The 12,975-nt window shown below is 45.0% G+C and overlaps 1 protein-coding gene across 1 annotated transcript; it reads left to right on the top strand.

The window, feature by feature from the left end:
* The first annotated feature begins 684 nt into the window (after positions 1-684).
* Positions 685-5,224, top strand: LOC139262557 (ferritin heavy chain, oocyte isoform-like). The gene is made up of 4 exons (XM_070877720.1): positions 685-786; positions 4,102-4,248; positions 4,603-4,728; positions 5,069-5,224. Exons 1-4 carry the CDS (start codon positions 685-687, stop codon positions 5,222-5,224), a joined length of 531 nt encoding a protein of 176 aa, XP_070733821.1.
* The last annotated feature ends 7,751 nt before the right edge of the window (positions 5,225-12,975 follow it).

Genomic DNA, 12,975 nt, shown 5'->3' on the forward strand with positions numbered 1-12,975 from the left:
TACCAGAAATGTGAGGGTATACCTATCAGGAAAGGATGAACAGGATCGGTCTATGTACTCTTGAAAGGAGAAGGCTGGGGGGGGGGGGGGGGTGACCTAATAGAGGTCCTTATAATTATGAAAGGTTTGATAGAGTGGATACGGAGAGAATGTTTCCACTTGTGGGGAAGAGCAAAACTAGAGGCCATCAATATAAGATAGTCACCAAGAAATCCAATAGGGAATTCAGGAGAAATTTCTTTATGCAGAGTGGTGAGATTATGGAACTCACTACCACAGGGAGTGGTTTAATGAATAGTAGGGAAGCATTTAAGGGTAGGCTCGAAAAGCATAAGAGGGAGAAGGGATTACAGGCTTATGTTGATAGATTTAGAGTAGGAAAGACGGGAGGAGGCTCAAGTGGAGCATGAACGCTGCCATGGACTGGTTGGGCCGAATGTCATGTTTTACAAAGCTCTGATTGGCTCTGGGTCTCACTCCCTTCCCCACACACCCTCTCCTTTTTAATTGGTGCTTGAATTCAGGGAAGATTCCTGACTGGCTCTCAGGGATTGTCAATCATCATTGGTCATGTCACTCCTTGTTCGAATGTCGGCTGTTCCAGTAGTATAAATACAGGAGCTTGTGTGAGATAGTGTTAGTGCCAGAATTGTGTAGGTGATAGTATAAATATAGATAGTGATGATGGCCTCCCAAGTGTGTCAGAACTACCACCAGGACTGTGATGCTGCTGTCAACAAGCAGATCAACATGGAGCTCTGTTCCTCCTATATTTACCTCTCCATGGTGAGATGTGTATTCCTTGTTGTTGCATTCTGAAAAGTTGTTAATTCTCCAGTTCCATGAACTGGCTTTAAGCTGTATTTCTTTGAACTTCATTCCCTGGGGGAGAAGAGTCTTTGGGCAGTGAGGACTTCAGGTGTGTAATACAAGGGGATCTTGTTGAGTTAATGGACTGCTCCCTGTAGCAGCTGCCCTTTATTGAGGTGTAATATCTGAAACCTGCTCTGCTGCTGCCTGAGTGCAACAGAAGAGCACAAACCTGGTTAGGGGCCTGTTGACCTGAAACAATGTTCAGTTTCAGTGGGGGACTGTAGTTAGTGAAATGTGGGCAGCTCCTCACTAGTGTTCTCATTAATTGGAGGTGAAGTACTGAGAATCCTGGTGTTGGAGCCTTGGTCACTGCTGAGATCTCTATTGCCCACTTGCTGTGCAAACTACTGGAGTGGAGGATATTTCTCACTCTATGCCCAAACTTGGATTAGAATGGAAGAATCATCATTTCTATAGTGCCTTTCACTACCTTGGAATGTCCCAAAGTGCTTTGTAACCAATGAAGTAGTTCAGTGTAGTCACCTGTTGTAATGTGGGAAATGCAGTAGCCAATTACTGCACAGTAAGCTCTCCAACTGCAATGGGATAATGATCAGATCATTGGTTTCAGTGTGTTGGCTAAGGGATAAATATTTGCCAGGACACTGCAGAAATCTCCCCTACCTAGAACATAGAAGCAGGATTAGGCTAACTAAAGAAATAAAGGATGGTATCCAATTTTAAAAACAAGGTCATACAAAGTGGCCAAAACTAGTGGGAGGACAGAAGATTGGGAAGCTTTTAAAAGCCAGCAAAGATTGACTTAAAAAATGTTTATGAAAGGATGCTAGACTAAAGTAAACTAGCATGAGATATAAAAACAGAAAGCAAGAGTTTCTATAGGTATATTAAAAAGGAAGAGTGGCTAAAGTAAATGTTGGTCCCTTAGAGGGTGAGACTGGAATTAGTAATGGGGAACATGGAGATGGTAAACTCTGAACAAATATTTTGTATCAGTCTGTATGGTAGAGGACACTAAAAATATTCCTATAGGGGGGAGGAACTATCACCATCACTAAGGAGGTGGTACTCAGTAAGGCAGATACATCCCCTGAGCCTGATGGCTTGCATCCTAGGGTCTTGAAGAGGAGTAGAGGCAGGGATTGTGGATGCATTGGTTGTAATTTACCAAAATTCCCTGGATTCTGGGGAGTTCCCAACAGTTTCAGAAAACTACAAATGTCTATCTATAAATCAGGAAACTATAAACCAGTTAGAGGAAATTTGGTCAGGCAGTCAGCATGGATTTATGAAGGGGAAGTTGTTTGACAAATTTGCTGGAATTCTTTTGAGTATGTAATGAACTGGATGGATAAAGGGAAACCAGTGGATGTGGTATATTTGGATTCCAGAAGGCATGTGACAAGGTGCCACATAAAAGGTTACTGCACAAGATAAAAGTTCATGGGCTTTGGGGGTAATATTAGCATGGCTAGAGGATTGGCTAACCAACAGAAGAGTTGGGATAAATGGTTCAATCTCTAGTTGGCAATGAGTAACTAGTGAGGTGCTGCAGAGATCCATGCTGGGACCCCAACTATTTACAATCTATAACGACTTGGAAGAAGGGACTAAGTGTATTGTCAGTAAACTTGGCTACATTACAAAGATAGGAGGAAAAGCAATGTGTGAGGAGGACACCCAAAAATCTGCCAAAGGACATTGACAGGCTAAGTGAGTGGCAAAAATTTGGCAGATGGAGTACAATGTTGGAAAGTGTGAGGTCCTGCACTTTGGCAGAAAAAAATCAAAGCCAGTTATTTAAATGGAGGAAAAATTGCAAAATGCTGCAGTACAGTGGGACCTGTGGGTACTTGTGCATGGATTACAAAAGGATAGTATGCAGGTACAGCAAGTGATTAGGGTGGACAATGGAATCCTGACCTTTATTTCAAAGGGGATGGAATATAAAAGCAGGGTAGTCTTGCTACAGTTATACATGGTATTGGTGATGCCACACCTGGAATACTGAGTGCAGTTTTGGTTTCCATATTTATGAAGGGATAAGCTTGCTCTGGAGGCAGTTCAGAGAAGGTTCACTAGGCTGATTTCTGGAGATGAAGGGGTTGACTTGAGCATAGGTTGGGCCTCTAGACATTGGAATTCAGAAGAATGAGGTGATCTTATCAAAACATGATTTTTGAGGAGGCTTGACAAGGTGGATATAGAGGATGTTTCCACTGATGGGGGAGACTAGAACTAGAGGGCATAATCTTAGAATAAGGGGCTGTCCATTTAAAACTGAGGAGAAATATCTTGAGGGTTGTAAATCAGTGGAATTTGCTGCCTCTGAGCTGTGGAAGCTGGGACATTCTATAAACTAAGACTGAAATAGACAGTTTCTTAAAGATGTTATGGGGAGCAAGCAGGGAAGTGGACCTGAGGCCATGATCAGATCAGCCATGATTGTATTAAATGGCAGAGCAGGCTCGAGTGGCTGTGTGGCCTACTCCTGCTCCTATTTCTCATGTTGTATGTCGAGTGTTCTTTACCCCTCAAGCCTGTTCTATCATTCAGTAAGATCATTGCTGCTGATCGACCTCAACTCTACTTGCTGCACTGTCCCAATATCCATTGATACCCTTAATATCCACAAATCTATTGCTCTCTGTCTTGAATATACTCAATGACGGAGCCTCCACAGCCCCTGTGGTGGAGAATTCCAAGGATTCACCACCCTGTTGAGTGGAGAAATTTCTCATCTCAGTCCTAAATGGCTGACCCCTTAAGAGACTGTGACCCTGGGTTCTAGACTCCAGCGAGGGGAAACATCCTCCCTGTGTCTAATCCTTCAAGCCCTGTAAGAATTTTGTGTATTTCCAATGAGATCATCCTTCTAAACTCTGGAGAATAGAGGCCTAGTCCACTCAATCTCTCTCTCTCTCTCTCTCTCTCTCTCTCTCTCTCGATATTTCACACCCACCTGAGGACAGAAGTTTTGTGTAAATAACAAAGTAGAGGAGGTATAGTTTATCCAAGAGTTGAATTTAGTTTGACTGGACATGAAATATAATCCTGAATTTTAGTTTATAGTTTTTCTTTGCTGATTGCACCTTTCATCCTGTAATAGGGAGGTGAGGCTCAACTCAAGTGAATTGCATTTTGCTAGCTAACAAATGGTATCTATTTTTGAAGGTTTAAGAATTCACTAACTGGGGCAAAAATAATAATATTGCATTGTATGTGAAGATCAAGGTCTAAAGAAGCTGTTTTAAATTCTCTCTGCAGTCCTTCTACTTTGACCGGGATGATGTTGCCCTGCGTCACTTTGCTGAGTTCTTCAAGGAGCAGTCACATGAGGAACATGAGCATGCTGAGAAACTGATGGAATTCCAGAATCGGCGTGGAGGCCGAATCATCTTGGTGGACATCAAGGTTTGATTCAATAAATGTGTGGCATTGTGTCTGGATCCCCTTGGACTGATTGTTCCCAATACATGCTAAAGCTGGAATTGGTTCCAATCTGGTCAATGCCAGTTTTTATGCTCCACATGAGCCTCCTCTCTCTCCTGGCTTCATCTAACCCAATCAACATATTGTTCTATTCACTTGTCTATCATGCACTTGCCTAGCCTCCCCTTAAATATGCTGTTTGCTTCATCAATATGACTCCAATGTTTGATAGCCTCATAGCAATTTTATATTCTAACACATTGGTTCATGGTAATGTTGATCTTTTTTTATTGTATGTTTGTTTAATACATTATGTGAATTGTTTTTTGTTTCCAGAAACCAGAGCAGGATGAGTGGAGCAATGGTCTGGAGGTGATGCAGAGAGCTCTGCAGATGGAGAAGAATGTGAACCAGAGTCTGCTGGATCTGCACAAACTCTCCACTGGGAGGACAGACCCTCATGTAAGTTGTTAATAATTTTAATGTGGGCTTTTGGGTAAGTTGGAGGTTGTGGAATCTTGCTGTGCTTGAGCCTAATTAAAGGCTCTCCATGCCTAATAGCTTTGTTGATGGATTATTTTTGAGTTGTGGGAAGGAATGAGGGTAGTTGGCCTACTGTGGACATAGACTCGTAAAGGTGTCTGTGATCCCAGGATCTGAGCACCTATTATGCAGAAAATGTAATCCCAATTGCACCACTTGACTATCCTCCAGTTCAAGATGAATTAAAATTTAAATTCTCAAGCAGAAGTTGACATTCCTTGATATCTGCTCCTGGACATAACTAGTTTCCCTCTTTCAGTTGTGTGACTTCCTGGAGACCCACTACTTGGATGAACAAGTGAAGATGATCAAGAAGCTTGGAGATCACATCACCAACCTGAAGAGACTGGGAGCCCCTGAGAATGGCTTGGGAGAGTACCTGTTTGACAAGCACACCCTGGGGGAGAGTGACTAAACTGACTGGATCAAGCTTGTTGTGTTTAGTACATGTATTTATAATTAGACCCTGTCCTGTAGGAAATGATGTTTTGTGACTTTGTGCAAAGAGCTGAGACCATCACTCTAAATAAATTGTTCAACATTGGATTGGGTTTTGTCTCCTTTTTAAGTTTGAGTGGATGCTTATTTTTCATTTCACATAATGTGGTTTACATCAAACAAGAATTATACAGGGCTGTGTAACAGTGCTATGGGATTCAATCCAATGAAATTTGTTTATCCTCTTGTGTAATGTTGATTTTTGTATTGACTGGGCCATTCAGGCCCCTGTTGTAAGATCTAAAATGTTTCAAGGGTGCATTCAGACAGTTGACAGCCTGCTGGGTTATTGGCCCAGTGACCAAAAGCAGAGTTAAGGAGGTGCAGAGATGTTTTAGGGAGGGAGCTCCAGAGCTTGGGACTTGGACAGCTGTATAAAATTACCTGTTCCAATAATCAGCCCTTGCATAAATGACAATTTTTAATCCAACAAACTGCAAGTTGAAACATGTTAAACTGAAATTTTGCCAGTAAATCAGTGTTGCACCACTTCAGTCCCGTGAAGAAAGTCCTGAATTAGAATCCTATTTTAATAACTATTGGCCCTGGCATTAGTGAAGAGCAATTTGTATTTGGTAGTTGCTACAGATCCTGTTCAGTTATCCAAGTAGTTTAGTAACAGAATTCACCACTGCTGCTATAGCCTTTATGTTAAGCTATGTAGGCAGACAAGCAATGTCTCAGCACACTGAACTCTGCACTACAATTGGGCGAGGAGGGAAAGTGACAGGTGGCATCAGCTTGCTGTCACAGCTTCTTGGTGTGGATACCCTAGTGGATGTGGTTCTGGGACAGCTTCTCCTCTGCTTGCTTCCATCATGGTTGAATAACATGCCAACACAACATAGATTCACATGAATAAGATATTGAAGGATGGACTACACTCCACCCAAATATAATCCTCTTGGAAGGAGTGAATGTGTTTCATTAATTAGACAAAGCAAAAGGCCAAGAAGTTAAATCCATTTCTCCCTGGCCCCAATGCTTAAACCCTCAATTTATACACCACTATCAATTTGTATTTGGTCCCACTGTGCATTTCCTAACCATCATCCTGGATTCGATCTACATTTCTCTCCTTCACAGCTATGAATGGATTCAAATGTTAATGTTGCAGCTCCAATAATCCATTGTTTGCAAGTTATTTTCAGGAAATTAGCTAAGAACTCTCGGGTGCAATTGAATTGCCATGTACACCCATTCCAGGTTAATGCCTTAGCAACTTTCAAAAGCACCTATGGGGTATCAATGTAACAAAATGTCATATATTGATGAGCCACAGTTCCACGAGTCGACCCGGGTTTGCATGCTGATGGGTTTGATGGCTTCATGTATTTAACAAATATTTGTTCCTGCAAATCCCCTGGTAGGACAGATGCACCAACGTTAGTGTCATCGATCATGCCAACATCCCCAGCATTGAAGCGGCGGGTCACATTGTTCGCATGCGTGACACAAGACTCCCAAAACAAGTGCTTTACTCAGTACTCTTATACGGCAAGCGATTTCCCCAGGTGGGCAGAGGGAAATGCCTCCTTGATAAAATGCAACATCCCCACCAGCACCTGGGAGTCCTTGGCCAAAGACTGCCCTAACTGGATGAAGTGCATCTGGGATTGCGCTGAGCACCTTGAGTCTCACTGCTGAGAGCATGCAGAAACCAAGCGCAGGCAGTGGAAGGCGCGTGCAGCAAATCAGTCCCACCCACCCTTTCCTTCAACAACTGTCTGTCCCACCTGTGACAGAGATTGTAATTCCCATATTGGACTGTTCAGTCACATAGGGCCCAAGTTTCGGGCCGCGCCTAAAATGACGCAGCCTGGACCTGGATGCCCGTTTTTCGCGCCAGAAAGTGCGCCTAAAAAAAAACGTACCTATTCTCCAGCTCCCTGGAGGCCCTCTGGAGCTGGGCGCAGCACAGCACGAGCAGTAGGGGGCGGAGCCAGGTCCCTGCGCTGAAAACAGTGCCGGGACCTGTGCGCATGCGCGCTACAGTGTGGGAGGGGCCCGAAGCACGCAGCCCCTAGCCCTGGCCGAATGGCCTCACTGGGGCTGCGTGCATAAGGCTCCTCCCACCCGACCCGACCCCTGCTTCCCCCCCCCCCCGGACCTCCGCGACTCTTCCCCCCCCCCCCCCCCCCACCACCGGACCTCCGCGACCCCTCCCCACCGAGACCCGACGCCACCTACCTGTAAATCCAGCCCGAGGCCTTGGGCCCGGCCATTCAGCCTCCTCTCCCTCCCCCCCTTCCCTCCTTCCCCCCTCCTCTCTCTTTACCTCCCTCATCTCTCCTTCCTTCCCTCCCTCCCTCCTCTCTCCTTTCTTCCCTCCCTCCCTCCCTCCTCTCTCCTTCCCTCCCTCCCTCCCTCCTCGCTCCTTTCTTCCCTTTCTCCCACCCTCCTCTCTCCTTCCCTCCCTCCTATCTCCTTCCCTCCCTCCCTCCCTCCCTCCTCTCCCCTCCCTCCCTCCTCTCTCCCTCACTCTCTCCCTTCTCCCCCCACCCCCGTTCCCCCCGTCCCCTCGCTGTCAGAAACACAGACACTGACAGACAGAGAGTGAGAGACACACACACACACACAGATAGAGACACTGACAGAGACACACTGTGGGGGCAGTCCCAGCACGCTGTTGGAGGACTCCCGGTGCTGCAGTCAGTAAGTAGAAAATGTTTTATTTATTGATTTTTTAAAACATTTTTTATTTTTTATTAATTTTTTTTGATTGATTTATTGGTTGATTTATTGATGTATTTATCATTTATTATTGATGATGGCTCTTTATTTGTAAAACTGAAGTGTTTAATGTTTGTAAACTTCCCTTTAAATCCACCCCCCCCACCCATTCCCTACGACTAATTTGTAACCTACACCTGTGTAGACAAGGTTTTTTCGAACGTACAAAAATTTTCACTTACTCCATTCTAAGTTAGTTTGGAGTAAGTTTTCACTGCCTAAACTTTGAAAACAGGCGTAAGTGGCCGGACACGCCCCCTTTTGAAAAAAAAATTCTGTTCCAAAGTGAAACTGTTCTAACTGATTAGAACTGGAGCAAACTAAATGCCGAGAATTCAAATTTCTAAGATACTCCATTCTAAACCAGTTGCTCCAAAAAAACAGGAGCAACTCAGGCCGAAACTTGGCCCCATAAGAACTCACTTTTAGAGTGGAAGCAAGTCTCCTTGATTTCGCGGGATGGACTATCATGATGATGATGATGATGTATTCAACCAAGTCTCCAGCTCACTCGAGGTGAAACTTTACAGGTGCTCGTGTTTTGAGAATTACTTACAATTTACAGCACAGTAAAAGAACATTCGGGCCAACTGGGCCATGCTGTGGTTTATGCTCCATGTGAATCTTCTCCCACCATACTTCATCTAGACTTATTAGCACATCCTTCTATTCCTTTCTCCCTTGTGTTTATCTAGCTTCCCCTTAAATGCATCTGTACTCTTTAGATTCAGAGTTATTAATGCAGGTAGCTCAGTAAATGCACCACTACTGCTATGGATTTTCTATTGAATTGTGTGGGCAAAAAAGCGAGTAACAGCTACAGAGACCAGCAATGACTGAGCTCAAGGCCAGCATTTATTGCCCGTCCCTAATTGTCCTTGAGAAGGTGCTGGTCAGCCATCTTCTTGAACCGCTGCAGTCTTGTGGTGAAGGTACTCCCACAGTGCTGTTAGGGAGTGAGTTCCTGGATTTTGCCCCAGTGACGAAGAAGAAATGGCGATATATTTCCATGTCAGGATGGTGTGTAACTTGGAGGGGAACTTGCAGGTGATAGTGTTCCCAAATTCTGCTGCTTGTCCTCCTAGTTGGTAGAGCAAGTGCTGCTGAAGAAGCCTTGGCGCGTTGCTGCAGTGCATCTTGTCGGTGGTACACACTGCAGGCACGGTGTGCCAGTGTGGTGTAGGATGTTTGTTTTACACTTTACCTTGTTTCGTAGACCTCGGGAAGTACAGGAAAAAAGGACTACACATGATGCACAGTTTAGGCTTAACTCAGTGTCAGTTTTATCACGCAAAACCTAACTAAAAACTACAGAACTAGACTTCGAAGAGAATTAACTGAAGACATACAATCACCCATCCAGTTCGTAGCTGTAATCGCAGATTGTAGGTTCATGATCATTGGTTCCGTGACTGGTTGTTCCCTCTTCTGGTCGTTCTCTTCAGTTCTGTTTCTTTCCGTTTGCTTCCGTTCCTTTCCATTTGCTTCCGTATTTCGCCTCTGAGCTGCTTCTGGCTTGTATACTTATATCCATTATAAGAATAATACCCCTGCTGAGCTGCAGTTTCCGATAATGTGTTTGTATCGATACATTGTTGGTGGTGATCCATTTAACAGACTGCCATGATGAACATGGATGTCCCCAATTTGCACATGGAGTCTACAGGGCAAAAGATAACTCCTTATCTGAAGTACCCCATTCTTCAAAAATGTACACCTTGTGGGATCCCTTTGTTTTTCTGGTTCCTTGCAGACTTGGAGTCTTCAGAGAGAATTGTTTTTTCCCCCTCTGGCCAATCAGTTCAGGGGCTCTTCTATGGGTTTATATCAAATGTATCAAACCCATTGTTTCTATGCATAAACCGGTCTGGTTCTCAACTGCAGAGATTGTCCTTAATTGGCGATGAGTCACCACCTGCCCCAGGCTGGCACCCTTTTTCTCCCTTTGTCCAGTCAATCCCAAAAACTTGTATTAAATCAATTTAATCAATTTTTGTTCGTGGCCTCTTTCTGTGCCTTCTGTAAAAGTGTGTAACCTTACAGTGGAGGCAGTGAATGTTGAAGGTGGTGGATGGAGTGCCAAACAAGCCGTTTGCTTTGTCCTGGATGGTGTCGAGCTTCTTGAAGATTGTTGAAGCTGCACTCATCCAGGCAAGTGGAGAGGATTCCACCACACTCCTGACTTGTGCAGTGTAGATGGTGGAAAAACTTTAGGAAATCAGGAGGTCAGACACTAACCACAGAATACCCAGCCTCTGACCCGCTCTTGTTACCACAGTATTCATGCAGCTGGTCTAGTTAAGTTTCTGGTCAACGGTGAGCCCCAGGGGTTTATGCTGAGAAATTCAGTGACAGTGAATGTTAAGGGCAGGTGGTTACAACTCTCGCTTGTTGCAGATAGTCATGGCTTGGCACTTGTGTAGCGCCATTGTTACTTGCCCATTATCAGCCCCACACCGAATGTCATCCAGGTTTTGCTGCATGTGGGCATGGACTGCTTCATTTTCTGAGGTGTTGCAAATTGAACTGAACATTGTGTAATCATCAACACACATCCGCACTTCTGACCTTATGATGGAGAGAGGGTCGTTGATGAAGCAGCTGAAGATGGTTGGGCCTAGGACACTGCCCTGAGGAACTCCTGCAGCGATGTCCTTCGGCTGAGATGCTTGACCTCCAACAACCACGACCATCTTCCTTTGTGCGAGATATGACTCCAGCTAGTGGAGAGTTTTCTATATTCGCATTGACTTCAATTTTACTAAGGCTCCTTGATGCCGCACTCCGTAAGATGCTGCCTTGATGTCAAAGGCAGTCACTCTTACCTCTGGAATTCAGCTCCTTTGTACATGTTTGGACCAAGGCTATAATGAGGTCAGGAGCTGAGTGGTCCTGGCGCAACCCAAACTGGGCATCGGTGAGCAGATTATTGATGAGTAGCACTGTCTACCACATCTTCCCTCACTTTGCTGATTATTGAGAGTAGACTGATGGGGCGGTAATTGATTGAAATGCATTCGCCCTGCTTTTTGTGGACAGGATGTACCTGGGCAGTTTTTCACATTGTCAGGTAGATGCCAGTGTCTCTGTACTGGAACCGCTTGGCTAGAGGCGCGGCTAGTTCTGGAGCATAAGACAGCTAGGATGATATCGGGGCCTATTGCCTGTACAGTATCCAGTGCGCTCAGCTGTTTCTTGATATCATGTGAAGTGAATTGAATTGAATGAAGACTGGCTTCTGTGGTGGTGGGCACTTCAGGAGAAGGCCGAGAAAAATCATCCATGAGACACTTCTGGCTGAAGATTGTTGCAAATACTTCAGCCTTGTCTTTTGCACTCCTGTGCTCGGCTCCGCCATCATTGAGGATGGGTTTATTCATGGAGCCTCCTCCCTCCAATTGTTGTTTAATCGTCCACCACCATTCATGACTGGATGTGACAGGACTGCAGAGCTTTGATCTGATCCGTTGATTGTGAGATCGCTTAGCTCTGTCTAGCATGTAACTTCCACTGTTTAGCATGCATGTAATCCTGATTTGCAGCTTCCCCAATTGACAACTCATTTTTAGGTGCGCCTTGTGTTGCTCCTGGTATCCTCGTCTGCACTCCTCATTGAACCAGGATTGGTCACTTGGTTTGATTTTAAAGCTAGAGTGAGAGGTATGCTGGGCCATGAATTTACAGATTGTGGTGGAATTCAAATCTACAGTTGCTGATGGCACACAGTGCTTCATGGATGCCCAGTTTTGAGCTGCTCGATCTGTTTTGAATCTATTCCATTTAACACTGAGGTTGAGCCACTCACTACGAAGGAGGGTGTCCTCAGTGTGAAGACAGGCTTCATCTCCACAAGAACTGTGTGTTGGTCACTGCTCCCAATGCTGTCATTGGCAGATACATCTGTGACAGGTAGATTGGTGAGGACGAGGTCAAGTAGGTTTCTCCCTTGTGTTGGTTCTCTCACCATCTGTCGCAAGCCCAATCTGGCAGCTATGTACTTCAGGACTCAGTCCGCTTTGTCAGTGCTACTGAGCCCCTCTTGGTGATGGACATTGAAGTCCATTGCTACTATCAGTGCTTCTTCCAAGTGGCCTTCAACATGGAGGAGTACTTAATCATCAGCTGAGGGAGGGCGGTAGGGGGTAATCAGTAGGAGGTTTCATGCCCATGCTTGACCTCAACCCATGGGACTTGATCAGGTCCAGAGTAAATGTTGAGGACTCCTACCGCTACTCCCTCCCAACTGTATACCACTGTGTCACCACCTCTGGCGTGTCTGCCCTTTCGGAGGGACAGGACATATGCATAAATGGTGATGGAGGAATCTGGGACATTGGCTGTAATGTATGATTCTGTGATTATGACTATGTCGGGCTGTTGCTTGACTAACCTGTGGGACAGCTCTCCCCATTTAGGCACAAGATTCCAGATGTTAGTGAGGAGGACTTTGCAGGGTCGACTGGGCAGGGTGTACCATTGTCATGTCAGAAGCAGGTTCCGAGGTCGATACCAGGTGGACTGTCCTGTTTTATTCTTATTAATGCTTCTCGTAGTGGTCTGTTACAAATGAGTGGCTTGCTAGGCCTTTTCGGAGGGCAAATTAGAGTCGACCACATTGCTGTGGGTTTGGAGTCGCATATCGGCCAGATGAGGTAAGGACGGCAGATTTCCTTCCCTAAAGGACATTAGTGAAGCAGGTGGGTTTTGACAACAATCCGATTGTTCCCCGGTCAACATTACTGAAAATAGCTATTTAATCCAGATTTTTGTTTAATTAAATGAATTTAATTCCCCAGCTGCTGTGGTGGGACTTTTACTCACGTCTCTGAATTATTAGTCCAGGCCTCTGTATTACTAGTCCAGAAATATAACTACTTTGTTACCGTACTCTTTATACCTCTCAATGGCACTTTTGGAGTATCGATGTCACCACAT

Source organism: Pristiophorus japonicus, chromosome 4 (genome assembly GCF_044704955.1).
Source record: "Pristiophorus japonicus isolate sPriJap1 chromosome 4, sPriJap1.hap1, whole genome shotgun sequence".
Taxonomy (NCBI): Eukaryota; Metazoa; Chordata; class Chondrichthyes; family Pristiophoridae; genus Pristiophorus; species Pristiophorus japonicus.